The sequence below is a fragment of the Athene cunicularia genome (genome assembly GCF_003259725.1).
Source record: "Athene cunicularia isolate RWA chromosome 5 unlocalized genomic scaffold, athCun1 chr5_part3, whole genome shotgun sequence".
In the NCBI taxonomy this organism is placed as follows: domain Eukaryota; kingdom Metazoa; phylum Chordata; class Aves; order Strigiformes; family Strigidae; genus Athene; species Athene cunicularia.
The window spans coordinates 8968570-8985832 of NW_020799103.1; the positions used below are offsets into that span (position 1 = coordinate 8968570).

The following is a 17263-nucleotide window of genomic DNA, read 5'->3' on the forward strand; positions in this document are numbered from 1 at the left end:
ACGAATTCCTTAAATCATTATGTTGTTCCAGGCATTATTCAGTGATTTGATTTCACTGCTTTAATCTAAGTGTGAACCTCTTTAGTAAATAGTGGGACAAAGCATCTGTGCTTCCAAAAGTGTTGGTGGATCATGTCAGTTTTATTTAGAATAACACCATTTTCATAACTGAAAAGTGTATATTGCTCTCAATGGGGGGGAAAAAAAAAAAAAAAAAAAAAAAAAAGATTGGACTTCTCATAGAAGCTACAAAATACATAGCTAGCCAAAGTGGTCAAACGGTGTGCCAGAGGCACTTGCACTATGCTAGTACGATTTATACAGACAAGTGGGGGGCATTGGCTAAATTTATTTGTACTATTTTAAGTGTCAGTCAGTTGGATCCAATTCTCCAGGCTTCTTATCTTTCAGCACTGTTTCCCCAACACAGCAGATATGAAATACATCCACTCTGCTCTGACAACATTTTACAGTACCTGTGCAGAAGTCTAAATGATAACACAAGGTGCATAAGGATGAAGTACACCTACTATGAATGCCAGCTTTATAACCTCCAGCTCCAAGCGTCTCTCAAACACAGTTACTCCTGATTTACTGCAGGGCAAATGACAGGAAAAACCAAGCCATGACGATAAAGTTCATGCATGAGTGGGAGTTAGCCCAAGGCAGGAATTCTAAGAAAACAGCAAAGAAACAGATCTACAATATCTTCTTTCAGCTCCAGCTCCTCCCTCTTCTTCAACTCTCAAAGCTTGGTGTCTTTCACTGCTATTTTTCAATCTCATTTTCCCTTCTTGTCATGGCTACAGTTGCCTTTCACTGTTTCCATCACCAGTTCACTAAGCATAATCCTCCTGCCACCCAGAGCCAACGGGAAAGAAATGGCATGTAAGGGTGCGTCAGGAGAGATAATTTCTAGAAGATACCACATCATGGCAACGTTATATAAAATTAGCAACAAAGACAAATGGATAAGGATAGAACGGGGAGGCAAGAAAACAGTATATGAGACAGCTTAACTAAAAGAGGAAGATTTGTATGAGGTCATAACACATAAATGTCTGACAACAGTGAAAGAAGTCACCCAGTCCTCATATGCTGAAGTTTAATTGTGGAGAGAGAAGGGAACAATCAAGCAGTTAATATGAGATCACTGATACAGTAACCACATATTAACTATTTTTAAAACCTTATTGCACTTTGAGGGTAATATTTTAATTGAGAAAAGAATACAGTATTAACTGCAGAGACACAGATGGGCTTGACCTGTCAGCAAAGGAACTACAGAACTCTGAAAGCTTTTCACTGTACTGGTTGGCTTCCCACAGGTGCACACTAGTTCATGATGTATTTAATGACAAAAACTTGCATTACCACTTTCATTCTTATTTTACAGTAGAGCAGCAAAAAGAGCCCGGTTTTATGCCGGAAGAAGTATTACCAACAAAAACTTAAAACTAAGTGCCAAAAGAACTAAATTGTTGACTCTGCAGCCTCCCTGAAGCCCGTGAATCTGCAAATCGTGAGAGGAGAATTTAAGGAGAAAATACTGTTGGGGATCATGAGTGCAGAAGAAGCCAGTGAGACCTCCATATGCCACAGACTTACATAACAATCTAGAAATTACAAAGCCTTTACACGATTGTAGATGTAGCTTCTCAAAGGTGAGATTGGTGAGAACCACCATTACGGCACGTTATCCTCTGCACACTTTTTTTCCCTCTTATCTAGTATAAGCGATCTTCAGGAATTCCTCATTTGCTCTTACTCTCATCATCTCATTTGAAAAGTGGACCTAAGCACTGTGAGCACCAAGTTATACTTACACTTTTGAGACAATGCATATTTGGGTTACCTGAGTAGAGAGTCTCTACTGCAATTTTCCAATTGTCTTTTATGCTACAGATAGTAGATCTGCAATACAACCATTCAACCCCCAAAATATCTTCTCTTCTAAATAGAGGAGAGCAAGCTCTATCTAAAGTCCTGTCATCAAGCAGGATCTTTAAAAGATAAAACCCATTAATTTAAGCTGATAATTGTCTCACTATCCTTAGTTCCATTGAGACATTTGGTGTTAAAAAGAAACTAAAACATTGCTGACTTATTCATTAAAATAACAGCATTTTAAATTATATTAGTAGCCTACATTTCTTCATCTCAGAAATAACTGTTAATGAATCATGCTGGTATAAATAAGAAAGGATAAAAAAAGAATGTATCCGCTGTAACAGGGGGTTATCTTTGTACAAATATGTAGGTGTTTGCAGCATTTGTAATGTTCTCAGTGGTTAATCCCATTGAAAAAGGAAGGCTTGCTCACTGAAGAGTTTTTGAGGTGGATTAAAAACTAAAGTCCTGTTAGTAATACTATGCCTACTTCTGGTTCAAGACATTATCACTTGCTTTTTACAGTGGCTGAAAATGTTGAGGCAAGACTTTCTTTTCCCCCCAGTGTAGCCTACAGATTAAGTTTTGAGGTGGCGCACTGACAGCTGAGTTTAGATTTTATGTAACAAGAATTATGAAAAAGGACTCTTGTTTATATAGGTTAGTAAGTCAGTGCAGGTAAATAAGATCAACTGAAAGATTAAAGAAGGTGCAAGCTTAAAACCCATTATCAAAAAGTAATCTTATGTACATGCAATTTCAGAAATATTACCATTTATTCTTGGGTTTCTGGCAGCAGTGGTAGATACAGCTACATGATATTCATTAATTCAGCGGAAAATGCATGGCTGACATCCAAGACATTACTATGAAAATAGAAGTGTTCTGGATATTATTTGGCAGTCACACCCACAGACATCATGAGTACTACAATAAAATTTGACTTTTGTGTTCAAGTTTCAAAATAACTCTGTTTTCTTCCGGACAAGAAGCAATGGAAATAAAGCTAGCAGAAAATGGCAATGCACATCCCTAAAAAACAATGGGATCAGTGAAAGGAGAGTAATTGTATAAATGAGCAAATTGTATATGTTGTTCTCTACTAAGTCATGCCATTCAGGTGCAGATTCTTGATGTTTCAGAATAATTGCAGACTCTGTGTTTAGGAGAGGAATTATTCTCATGTTGGTATTACCTGTACACATGTGTAACTACTGTACGTGCCCACCAGCACCTTCATTAGAGGAAGGATCATTTGAGGTTAACCACGTAGGATCTAGCCTGTCACTGTCTACAGAAGTACATCTAAACTAAGTTATGATGAGTGTACTCATATACTCAAGGGCATAGATTCCCATATGAGAATAAGTAATAAACAGTACATCTTTGTAAGAAAAAAAAAGTGCATGAAAAATACACTACTTAACAGAAAAAAAGTAACTAAGACAGAACAGATAAAACAGGGTAACAAAAAATAGGTATTTCAGTTATTACATTAGGAAGCTTCAGTAGTTGAGAAGCAAATTCAAATTACTTGCAATATTTTTGGGTTTATTTATGTTGGTAACAGAGACCTAAAATGCAGGAAAGGTCCAGCCCTCGGCTCCGCCAGTGGAGGACACCAGACACAGTTTCACCTGGAAGTTGTGGTGCAGCAATGCTGCCAGCAGCCCCCAGCAGCTTTGGGTTCTGAGGAACCACTGCTTCTAGACAACAAACAGGTGACCACAGTCCCCAGGACGTCTCTGTTGCAATGGGGAACAGAAACAGTCAAAGATTATTCACCCCCCCTCCATGCCGTGTTCCCAGTGGAGGACAAGAAAGTCAAAGACCACTCTGTCAGCTGGCCAATGTCTGGTGGAAGGGTGGCAAAACAGAACAGGAATAAATGGAAAATTAGGAAGTTTAGAAAACTTTTATAGAATCACTGAAAGAGTATATGTTCCATAAAGTCTTAATATATTTTTCCTGGTTGAGAATTTGGCAAGAAATTTAGAAATGACTCACCCTAAATTCCCCTGGCTAGGACCATGCTTTCCTTTATGGTGGGAAGCTGCAAGGAACATCAGAAGAATTATCAGCAGAAAAGCAGGAGGAGAAATAAATGGGACTCACAGGACACAAGTGAGGTCAAGAAGAAAATACAGTGAAATTCCAGTGATATCCAGTGAATCTGGGAGATATAATCTGAAAGGGATTTCAATGGAGAAAATGAAGATGGATTACTGCTTTAAGATGCTTAGGAATCACAGTACACAAGGACTCATGGAAGTGTATGTCATGTAGTATATAAACAAGAAAGCAGTGTACATTTGGATGCTGCACGTTGCATGAAGGATTAAGGTGCAATTCCTACGGCGTCTTCTCAAATCTTATTCTGTTTCTGAATACCAGACACCAGTTTAGCATAAAGATTTATGAAACCATATAGTAACTGAAAGCAATACAGTAAATAATTAAGATGCAGGAATGACTAGTTAGTGATTTAAATTTATGTAGGAAAGACTACAAAAAGTAAACACTCTGAGCAAGCTCCTACACCATTCACAGAGTCACGGAGTTTTGACACTGGAAGAGACACGGGTTGTTAAGTAATGAAGAAGCAGAAAGACACAGCTGCTTAAATCCTACTCCAAGTAAAGGTGGTGTATCTTTTGCTGTGGACTCTAACGGGACCAGAATTTCAGTCAAGAAATAAAGGAATATTTGAATAATGCAAGATAGAGGAACGTTACGGAACAACAGAAGTGGATCTATGCAGGATAACCAGAAGAATAGAACAGTATAAAAGCATAGAAGGTATTCAAAAGTATTTCTCCTCTCTCCCTATTATTCCTTTGAACAATCATGGACTTTTCTAAGCACATAACTGGGAAGAGCAGAGCGGGTGCAGCCCTGGTTCACCACAGCCAGATCAGCTGAAGGCAGGTAGCTCTCCACAGCCCGTCACGATCCCATTCCAACCTGAAAGCTGTACCGAGCAGTGCAGTTTACCCCCACCTCTATTCTAGTGCAACCGAGACTTAGTAAAATAAATTAAGAAAACCAGTTTGTTGCTTTTCCCATCAAGGGAGTGGAATAATAATCTGTGAAGCAAAAGTGAAAAATTTCACAACGGTAGACAGAAATCCCTGTGAATTGTACTCTCCAGAGCAGAACTCCAACAAAAGAACAACCCAATAAGCCTTCCATTTCATTATCCAAATATTGTCAATATTTCAATAGATGAGGTTCAAAATACTAACTAGGAAATTCATTTTTAACTATTGCTACACTGGTCCATTATCTAAAAGGACAGGGTTTTCTTTTTTTTTTGTGCTTAGTACTTTTTTCTTAGTCGTCTTTTCAGCTTACATGATCAAGAAGCTTAGCATTTAAAGCTTGTCAGGTTTTTTAGAAAAGACTCTGAGAATTCCTGATCATTAACTGACAGGAATGGATAGCCTTTTCTGAAAATATGTGGTAAATAACATCACAAACTAAATACAGATTCTGTCTTCTTATCATCACCTTACTCTGTTTCAATGTGGATTTTATTTTAGAATCTCACTAATTAAGCCTTACTGACTGATTTTAACTTTTATCTGTGTTCCTTAAAGGCCTCAACTGTCAGGGCTATTGTTGCTATGCACTATTACGGTTGGGAAAACCTTTGTCCATAAATTCAATTGAGCTTTCTTATCTATCCTGTCACTCGCCTTTATAGGAAAAAGCCAGGGAGGGGGTGGGGAGCAACTATCTCCTAACTAAAGTTCTGAGGATGGTCATTTTCTTGGGTTTTACAACATTACTATTTCATATCTATCAATATTCTGAATTTTCAATACCTACCTAGTGCAGATGGTGCCTAGAGTCAGTGGCAGAACAAACCCCCCAACACACAACTGCTAATGCCAGGTGAGAAACATCTTCACTAACAGGGAGCACTGTAAGGAAAAGACATGCAAACACAGAAAGGAGAAGGAGGAGAGAAAAACCCCAGTGTCTAGAGACATCATTAGCAGTGATGAATAGACCCTATAGGCACATAAAGGTACTGTAAGAATGGGCAGTTCTGGCTGGCAGAAAACAACACTGCAGCTTCAGAAAAGCCTTCAATGAATGAACTGGAGTAAGGAGAACTGTGAAAGATGACTGAAGTTGTTGAACAGGAATCTAAGGATTACTATACGGCACAATTTAGGGAACAGTATGAAAAAATACAGAAAATAAGATAGTAAATTGAAACAAAGCCGAAATTTAATACTAATGGCAAGAATCACAGATGGATATTTCTCAGTAAACGGAGGTAGAAGCACGCACTGACAGAAATCATGACCACTCTCAATGGCAAATGCTCTCTCCCAATGGTCTGTTGATTTTAGTAACTTCTCAAAACACAGCACATTCAGGGAAAGTTTTTAAATTGCATAATATGTGCTAGAATTTGGGAGGATCCAAGAATGCTAATCATATTGCAAGATCATATTCTTAATAGCTATTCGTGCCAAAAGTGGGACGATCTAAAGCAGCAATTTCTGCATGCATTCATGCAAGCCACATACACCTAGTAGGACCTTCAAGCATGATCACAGCAGGAATTTATTTGGAGCACCACGACCTCTAAGGTCCTCAAGCTTGTTAGGGGAGTAAAGTTATGAGAGGAATGAAAACAAATACTATAAACCAACTTTTTGTTTCATTGAAGATCAGACCAATTTGTCTCAAGCACTAGGAAGGAGCTCACTCATTACTAATCTATGGTCATTAAAAATTAGTGTTCACAATAAGCTAGGAAGGACATTAAAATATTTTTTTAAAAAAGAGTACAAGTGCTAAGTAATTCACGTAAGTAACATAAGCACTTGAGTGCTGAGCACGGAGCAAAACCCAGCAAGTATTATTGGACTTGGGCAATTCTGCAGTGTATTCCCAGACCAAAGAGCAAAAGGGAACACAGTTCATGCGTGATTGTTGAAGAGTCAGGAGGGTCTGGCAAGGCAAGCATTATGCTAGAGCTAGCAAGTCATTCTTTACTCAAAAGTATTCCATGCAGATCCACCTGAGAACTCTACACAGTTTCTGGATATGCCAGCTTGTCATTCCTCTGCATAGGAAAAGGTCACTGCAAATGCTGCTAAGGGAGGGTAGATTTACCACTGAGCATATTTTCTAGGTCCATTTATTTGAATTCTGGAAGACATACTTCAGTGGGGCACAGGAATACAACCAGTTCAAAAAAATATCCTACAATGTACCCTTCTACACCATTAGGCATCAACTACCTGCAGAGATCTAGTGGTTTTATGCCCCTAGCCACATGGTGTTTAATCTTAAAGTAATTAGTTTTACCAATCTCCACGCGTGGCACTGTCACCCCTCCATATGGGGAGGATCAGGGGCTGTTAAAACCTGCTGTCTCATAGGAGATCACATGGAAAAAGAGAAAAAGACAGAACCACAGCTCTTACACAGGCAGGATGGGGTAACATAGCTAATTAGAAGGTTTGCGATGGATCATAACGTATTTCACGCAGCCAAACCACCCCCAGACAGCCCAGCTGTATCTGAGTCAGGAACTCTGTTTGGTCAGTTAAAGGATGATGCTGAGGGCCCTTTTAGAACTGGCACAGTAGCATTTCAAACACTGATATTTAAATGTTTCCCTCATTTAAAAATATAATTTAAGAGGGTCATTATTAAATTTATAGAGTAATTATTGCTTGGATTTTTAACTGCATTGCTATATAAAAAAAATCATTAATTGTACTAGCTCATACCTTAAGAAATCATCATTCAGCATTCAAAAGGGCCACACTTTTCTCCATTGGTATTTAAAAGCTAGCATGACTAAACAAATATGTTTCATTTGCACAGTATTCCAGGAGGACTGGAAAGAAAAAACAATTAAATTGTACCCTACGGAAAAATACCTGTTCCTTTATTTTTTCTTGAAAATACCTAGACCTACTAAGAAAAATATTTCAAAAATATATCACAGAAAAAATCAATTTTTTGGGGGCCATTCTGGTTTGAATATTCTAATTCTGTCCAGTAGCATGTATTTGTGAAAAGCCATCATTAGATAATTTTCTGTCCCATAGCAACCACTATGTTTTCTCAGGGAAATAAAGTATTTTTATATCCTTAGGCATTACCTTTCTCTGCATGGTTTCCTAAATGAAGCTCTTTGTAATCTAAGGCTAAGATCACAATTTACCCTGGGTTTCGCAGAGATTTATAGCTATACACATGGAAAATAAAACACTAGCCATAGGCTTTTCTAAGTGTTTGTATGTGTGAATGTGCATGTATACGAGAGCGAGCATGTAACATTTTATGTAAAAAGCCTGGATTTGTTCATAAAATACTGCTTAAAGTAACAGATTCAATTTATTAGACACATTTACATTATAAAACTATTATCTGAAAGAGAGCAATGGGAAGAAGAGAAAGGTAACATTTCAATGATCTGAACATACAATGATAATTTAGATCTGAATTTGCTCAGTCATAAGGAAGTAAATAAGACACCAGAGGCTATAAGCTGCTTGAGAGGATCTTCCTGTAACTGTCACAGCTCACAATTTCATGGTAATCCAAAAACTTCAGGGCTGCTGGCCAGAGCTACCAGTTCTGAAACGAGGGTTCTCAGTTCTTTACAAAAGGTCTCTGTGGAGCTGGCTTTTTCTTAAAAGGTTTTTTTTTTAATAAGTAAATCACACTAAAGTGACTATACCTATTTTAAATAATTTACTGATACTATTTTATTGTGCAAGTCACTCCTGAAATTCCCTACAGGCATTACACAGAAGCAAATGTGAAAAGAGAAGTATACAGTGTAGTAGTATACCAACAAAATAATGGCAAAAAGGCCACAGAAGCAGACCCTGTAGTACACTGTGACTTACTGTAATCATATGAGAGCATATCATCTCACTTCAAGCATAAAAGGACTATCGTGAAAAAAGAATTTGAATTTTTTTTTTTTTTTTTTTTTAATTTGGCAAACCTATCATGTCTTTTTATGACAACAAAATGTTACTGATATCAATTTTGGACAATGAGGGGCACTGGAATGTGCAAAACTTTCCCGGGGAAAACTGAAAGTGCTTGAGATATGGAAGACTAAACAGGATGCAGACACCCACACAAAATCCTGCCGGAAGATAGTAAGCTGGAAAAATAAGATTCAACTAGCTGTTGTACCACACCAGATCTTTAGCAAATCCAATTTCTCTGGATAAATTTTGAAAAATAAAACATCAAGGATGTTACAAAAGATGAAGCTTTGAATTTTCTTAACTGTTCATTGGGACTGCTGATTTAAGCAAAGATGAAATATTTCTATTTATTTTGGCTTTTGAAACCAAATATTGAAAGACGACGAGTAGGAATCCATTTGTTCTCATTGTACAATTTCAATTTTTTGTCATTAAGCTTTAATGTAACAAAAAGACATGATCTGCACAGTGTTTATTTCAATGATGATGCAATGTGATGGGTGCACTGCATAATGTCATACACTATCAAAAGATGTGTCCTGGTGTAACCTCCCTTACACGTAGTGAGAAGCCTCTGCAAATACAGAAGACATTTAACAGCTTTGAAGCTGTTACTGGAAAGTTGTCACTTGCTTCAGTAACTCAGTGGGATTTGTGACTACCTAACCTTAGTGGTCCAAGCTGCTCCAATGCTGAGATATGAAACGACGCCTTCATTAGTTTCTGAAAGGCTCATCTTCCTTTTCTTAATTTATGAAGATTTTTGTCACATAAGCACAGTGAAAAGAACTCTACCAAATCGACTTAAGGCCAGTTCTGTGCTCCATCATTTGGGGGCTGACTCAAAGCTGCACTAATTAAACCAGAGTTCCCCAACAGGACTTCTCACTCCATCAGCCAGGGACTCCTGGGTGATGGGGACAGTTCAGTCACACTTTTGCTCTCACTGCACCTCCTGAAACAGGAGTCTGCTGGGCTTAGGGAAATGCTAAACCATCAGTTAAGTTGAACCTGGATTCATCAAAGCTGCTCAAGAGATATAAATTAGCAAAAGCAGAACCTGTAGCTTTGCTTTACTGGTTTTGTAACCCATTTGGGCATTTTTGTTTTCAATATTTCATATAAATTCCAAAAATACTTTGTGTAAATTCCCCCTAAGTTGCACCTTAATAGTTTTAAGAATTAGATCAGCTCTCAGTGCCTTTTTTATAGATATAAGGTGATTGCTCCATACTGTGTGTTTATGAACATTTTATCAGGTAAAGATGGAGCAGAATTAGGAACCCATGAGATTTTAATTCCTTGTTAAGGAAGTGTCACGGCAGACTCTGACAAGAACAGAAAATGTCATAAAACTACACAGAACTAAGCAGTCCTCAAGATAACTTCCAAGTTATAATAAAACCAGAACATAGTACATCTATACATTTCATCACAAAGGCTGCATTTTCTACCATGGTTACAACACAATTTGATTCTGACAACCTGCAATCCTACTTATACCATAGTTTGAATAAAAATTTTAAGAAATGTCCAAAGTCACTACATTATAACTTTAAACCAAGCAAAACAAAACCTAAAGAAACTGCATTGAAAACTTCCTATATTTTAGCTAAGGCTGAGGGGAAAGACGTAAAACATTCAGACCACAGCGCTGGCTGAACTAACAAAAAAATGCACTTGAACAGCTACCTGACCAGAGAGGAGTAGTAAGGGGAACTATGAGCAAATGGTGGTATGAGATTGGGGACTCACCATCAAGCCCCCAGGCACAGATAACAACTTGCTATGTTGGAGAAAGAGCAGAGTAGCCACTGCACAGTATTTCAGAGGTTCACCAAACTGAAATATTTTCATGAAAATGTTGACTTCACTGATACTGAACTCTTCTCCAAAACCAGAAAAGTGTTATTGGAAATTTCTAAATAGGTCTAAGTAGGTCACTGCTGCATAGGCAAACTTAAAAGCTGTCAACCCTATCAATACTGCAGTTAACAGGCACTGCCAGTCTTCATAAATGCCAATCCTACAGAATCTATGTCCCATCAACTTACAGTAATGTGTAACTACACAGAGTAATTTTGTTTTTCCTTTGAGACATAACAGTGAAAACTGATAGTAATGAAATTTCTTTTAACTGAATGTCACTCACCAGGAATTTAACTGACTTATCTTCAAACTTTCTCCACCATAGAAATGGAAAGTCCACTATAATACAAAGGCTATCCCATATGACTTACTCCTCCAAAACGCTTGTCTTCTTACATGCTTGCACAGTACAATCTGAATTGTGTCTTACACTCAGGTTGGAAAATGTATTGGTTAATTCATCCCTACTGATTTTAAAAGTTAATTTGAGTTTTAGTGAACTGTGAATGTGGTTTTTGTTGCTCCAGCATGTATTTCAGTTCTGAAAATACTTCCATTGATCCAGGCTCAAACTATTAGTCACACTCATTTCTGAAACTCAAATACACAAAGAGATAAAGTACAGTGGAAGTGGCAGAAGAGTACAAGCATATACCTAAAATAACAATAAGGTATGTTTAACATTTCCTTTATACTTCCGATAATCACAGAATCATAGAATGGTTTGGGTTGGAAGGGACCTTAAAATCATCTAGTTCCAACTCCCTTGCCATGGGCAGAGACACCTTCACTATATCACTGAAAAAAATCTAAGATTGTTGTTGTTTTGTTAAATTATTTGAAGCATTTTATTTCAAGCTTTGAGAATTTAATTATTCTAAAATGGTTTCTATCTCCCACTGCACCATAAAAAATGGATACGCGTAAACCCAGATGTATGTCCACAAAAAGTAGGCTTGCTGTAGGTATACAACAAGAACTCTTTATGTAAGCTTTCCTTGTCTAAACTGCTCTTGATAAACATTTTACATGCATAAACAGGATAAACTTGAGCTCATATATTCTACAACCATTCTCCTATTTTGAATAGTCCTTGGAATTCTGCATGGACACATGTGCTTGGAATTCATGCAGACACAAATCTCAGGGCAGCATCAAGACCATTGTCTCAATTAAATTACAAAGTTAGAATGTTTAAAAGGAGCTCTGTGCCCAAATTCTGTTGGCCTTGAATAAAAATTAAGCATCTATTTTCTTAATACTGAAAAAAATTCCAGCCTACATTGTTCGATGAAATTTGGAGTCTTCCTATTAACAAATGAATTGTAAACTACCTTAAAATACTAATATACTAACAAAGTAACATATCAGCATACATTAAGCAATTCTCTTAAAAGAACTTGTAAAAACAACCCCAAACTATCTGTAATCAGAGAAATATTTATACATAATTAGCATCCTATTTATTACACATTTTTAAATCAATGTGTTTTAAGGTTTCCACAAAAACGACAGTGCATCAAAATTAAATGGATGATGCTTTATAGTGGATGGAAGACAGGTACACTGAGAAGTATTCATGGGGAACTACCCCACTTATTGCAATATACATCTTATTCTGTATTTATATAGTTAAAAAAAAAAATCTTAATGCATATTAGTCTCTCTTTTGATCTATTGTTCTGGCAGCTTACATTTTTAAATTGCTAATTTGGTCCATACCATAATCCATTTATTTTTTATGCAGAAGTTTTCCAACCAAAGCTGTCCTTTTTCTGCTGCATATTTGCTGGCTTTCCCAGGGAAAAGGTGGGTAGGAACATGCAGAATGGGCTATCTGTATACAGAATCCTTGCTGAAATGTCATCCACGAGAAAACTGTGAGATGAGGTGCAGAACTGCATTATTTTTTAATAATAATATTGTGTACGCCTTAGAGTAACACCACTCTTAAAATAAATTTCTTATTGCAAACATTTTCCCACATTTATAATTGTTTAAATCCCATAAACAAGTTTTCACTGGTCTTCACATAGAAGGTTGCCCAAATTAAGTAAAGCCTTTTACATCAGTTCCAGAATGAGTTAGGCTTTGTTAATGAAGTATTACATTTCTGTCGTACAGATATGTAAGTGATGTAAAAATTGCTGTCAATAGCACCTCGAAGCAAAGGCTGTGTTTTGCCTGCCTTGCTGCTAATCATTGTCTCTCTTCATTATGATACTCCTTCTCCTGTGAACAAAGGCAGAAGAAATTAAGCTCTGCAAGGCTGCTTGGCAGTGTCTGCACTGGCCCATGAAATCGCATTGTTGCCGTTAAGAGTACATCAGACTCTTGAAACATCGAGCCCAGCTCTAGCCCTTGTGGCAGGTGTCCTCTACGGCGCATCGTGCCACCCTCCTCCCCGAAGGGCTCCAGTCGGGATGCTCAGGCCGGGATCCACCTGAGCACACTGCAGCTCCCTCCTGGCCTGTGCAGCCATGGGAAACCCAGCAGAGGAGCAAAGGGGCGAAAGGGACTGGTGTGTGCCTGGGTACCCCTGGGACACCGAGCCGAGAAGTGCCAAGACAGTTCATCTGAATATAGTTCAACTGCACTCCCTTTCCATGGCAAGCCAAACATCTTAAGAAAATACATCCCCCTAGCATTTTGGTTGGTATACTGACTGGGATAACACACCATTTAATCACTACTTTAGATATATGATTTCATATATATGGGCACAGCATAAAACATATTAAGAAGGGATCATTCTATTAGTCACAATGAATAGCATCTTACACTAAAAACACTTCATTCAATCCATCTTTTCAATATTCTGAGGCCCAAATGCAAAGTTCAGAGTCATCTGGAATCCCAAATCTTTAATGAAGACCCTCTTCATCCACCACCAACTTTAACATGCTCAAGGCAACAGAATATGGGTCTGTGAAGCCCTTCCTTATGGTAAAGCTAAGCTCTTAAAATACCACTGTGTTTCACTAATTTTCCTTCACTGGGAATAAGAGCACCAAAAATCAGACCTTTCTACTATTGCCCCCAAACAGAAAAATTACCACGGATTAACCCTTACCTGCCAGCAACAGATTCCAGGGACTTCTACTTGGATATGGGAAGCAGGAACCTTTAAGAAGGGCAAGGAACGAAGGCAACAGCAAAAAAAAAGTTAGGCATCAGAATTTGATTTTAAGGGGAAAAATTGAAAGCAGAGGTTTATGTAAGCGAAGCTCTTCTGATGGCATGATTGAAAATGGAAAGGTGGACAAAATAAACATTTAGAGGAGATGAGGAAGCAAAATTTAGTTTCACTTAATAGTTTGTCTTACTCTGCTGTCCCTGCCACTTGGCACATAAAATGAGGAAATGAAAGTGAAGGGAAGGAAGAATGTTAAACATGATTAAGGATGGCAGAGGAAGGTGACACATGGCTTGGACGACTGGAATATCTTAGCGATACACCTAAAACAATGAGAAAGATTGTTTAACTGCAGGGTTTGGAATGACCCATGTCAAAGTCAGGGACCACACTCTGTAGTGGTACACAGGACACCAACGACACCCCCCCTCCTTGCCTCGGTAGCACTGCAATCGCAGAATCACCATCATAAAAAGATCACTTTTCTTTCTGGAAAATGGCTTTTCAGAGCATGTTTTATAACTGTTTCAGACTTAAAACACATCTTCTCAAAATATTTTTTTCTTTTTCCTCTCTATTATTCTTTGGTTATATTTAGAGAATTCATGTTGTACAACCTGATAGTAGTAAAAATGAGCCCTTCTAAGACGGTATATTTCTGCCAAATATTTTCTCTGCAATTTTCAACATCTCTACATCAAAAAAAGTCCACAAAATACTCATATGACTGTTTTTGAATATTTATGGAATTCTGTTATCATAACTACTAAACTATATCTGCTTTTAAAACATTTGTACAACTCTGTCTTGTTTACTATATAACCTCTACAATTTCACACGCTTTCAATCTTTTAACTTATGAAATGTCAGACTAAGTTTAGCTTAAAAGCATTATTTTACAATATACTTATCTACAGTTCATGTCTGGATGTCTGTAAATTCAAGGGATATTGTTACATTTGGGGAATCTGGAAGAGCTATATTTTATAAGACTGGTTTTTGTTCAGTATTATGATTCTGTATTTTAGAAAGTGCTTTCTAACCACACTCCCACAGGACTCTCCTATCAAACAACATTTTCCAAAGTATTTGATATGCCAGATACATCCCTGGAAGTTTTCACATTTCATATTGGACTACTCTAATTAAATATTTTGTTTAGAATGGCCCATGACATAAGTCTCAGAGTGCTGATGGTTTAGGACTCAAATTATGACCTTGAATAGATAATTATAAGCCTAACTACAAGCAAACAAGAACAATGGTTGTGCTTTAATTTTCTAGCATTCTGGAACGTAAAAAGGTATTTTCTAATAAGCTGAAAAAGGAGAAAAGATCTGCCTACCCCTGGGACTGAAACAAGTGTACCTTAAGATACACAAATGCCCCTTAGTAAATTAATAAGGGAAAACTTTGAAGACCTTTAAGGGTTGTTTCATTTATTATAGCATTCAATATGTTTGGATCTACCTATATGAAACATTGCACATATTATACACAAGAATTGCATGAATCTGTCTGTGCCTCAAGGTTGCTTTTGCAGGAAAGGATATTCCAATTATACCTTTGGGACACACTAAGGAGTGCGGAGGAGATACAAGGAGGAATCAGTGTTCTAAGACAGTAAAACAAATTAACCTTCATGGCAGAAAAAACAAAAAACCACCCCTACAACCTGTTCCTGATAGTTTTCAGGAAGCTCAGGCAGCAGGTACACCAATGCCACATTGAAATCTCAAAGGGGAGTCCCAAGGAAAATAAGCTTGTGACAGAAAATTGGCAACTGATTTTTCATTCTAATAACAGGTATTCAAATGGAAAAGAAGAGAAAAAGCAAACATTGCCAATATTTTGGCATTTGTAGGAGTCATCCAAAAAAAGCGTATCTAGGTTCTCTACAGCTTTAACCTGAGAAAAAAATGCACATTAATGCTGCAAAGGAGCTGACACTTTTCATCTGCAGCCCACTCAGCCAAGGAACATCCACTTATATACCCTCATGCATTATTCACCAGGAAAACTGAAACAATCTACCAGTGGTTAAGTAGCTCAAATGCAAATCAAGGGAAAGCAGTTAAGAACGAGGATCATTCACAACTCCTGACACTCCTCCACACTGCAAGCCCGGAGTCTCCTGTAGGAACCGCACAAATCGTTACAACCCCAGTCCCAGTGGCTGCAGGTGCTTGGTGCAACTGAGCCTGCAAATCAGCCTGTTTCTGTAGTGATGGCAAAATCACAGAATCATAGAACTGCTTCTGTTGGCAGGGACCTTAAAGATCATCTAGTTCCAACCCCCTGCCATGTGCAGGTTCATCTTCCACCAGCCCAGGTTGCCCAAAGCCCCGTCCAACCTGGCCTTGAACCCTTCCAGGGAGGGGGCAGCCACAGCTTCTCTGGGCAGCCTGTGCCAGGGCCTCACCCCCCTCACAGGGAAGAATTTCTTCCTTAGATCTAACCTGAATCTCCCCTCTGTCAGTTTAAAACCATTCCTCCTGATCCTATCCCTATGCTCCCTGATCAAGAGTCCCTCCCCCCTTTCCTGTAGCCCCTTTCATTCCTGGCAGGCCTCTCTAAGGTCTCCCCAGAGCCTTCTCCAGCTGAACCCCCCCAACTCTCTCAGCCTGTCCTCACAGGGGGGTGCTCCAGCCCCCCCGAGCATCTTCGTGGCCTCCTTTGGCCCCACTCGAGCAGGTCCGTGTCCTTCTGCTGTTGGTGCCCCCAGAGCTGGACCCAGCACTGCAGGGGGGTCTCCCAAGAGTGGAGCAGAGGGGGAGAATCCCCCCCCTCGCCCTGCTGCCCACACTGCTCTGGGTGCAGCCCAGTACAGGGGTGGCTTTCTGGGCTGCCAGCGCACATTGCTGGCTCACAGTCAGTTTTCCATCCACCAGTACCCCCAAATCCTTCTCCTTGGGGCTGCTCTCCAGCCACTCCTCACCCAGACTGGACTTATGCTTGGGATTTCTCCAACCAATGGGTAGGACCTTGCACTTGGCCTTGTTGAACTCCATGAGGTTCACACAGTCCCACCTCTCCAGCCTATCCAGGTCCCTCTGGATGGCACATCCCTTCCCTCCAGCCTGTCGACTGCACCACACAGCTCGGTGTTGTTGGCAAACTTGCTGAGGGTGCACTCAATTCCACTGTCCATGTCGCCAACCAAGATGTCAAACAGCACCGGTCCCAACACCAGCCCTGAGGAACGACACTTGTCACTGCTCTCCACTTGGACATCCAGCCGCTGAACCACAACTCTGAGTGCAACCATCCAGCCAATTCCTTATCCACTGAGTGGTCCATCCATCAAATCCATGTCTCTCCAATTTAGAGACAAAGGTGTCATGTGGGGCAGAGTCAAAAGCTTTGCACAAGTCCAGGTAGATGA

At 39.0% G+C, this 17263-nt stretch overlaps 1 protein-coding gene across 8 annotated transcripts in view; it reads right to left on the bottom strand.

The window, feature by feature from the left end:
* Positions 1-17263, bottom strand: part of SHANK2 (SH3 and multiple ankyrin repeat domains 2) — a 362604-nt gene that overhangs the window by 237462 nt on the left and 107879 nt on the right. For 5 of the 8 annotated variants that reach the window (XM_026850798.1, XM_026850800.1, XM_026850799.1 and 2 more), the window contains one exon: positions 13816-13866. The exons of the other annotated variants lie outside the window; for them this stretch is intronic. In XM_026850798.1, the coding sequence (XP_026706599.1) occupies positions 13816-13866 (51 nt within the window). The remainder of the gene's footprint in view (positions 1-13815; positions 13867-17263) is intronic. 8 annotated transcript variants of the gene reach the window in all.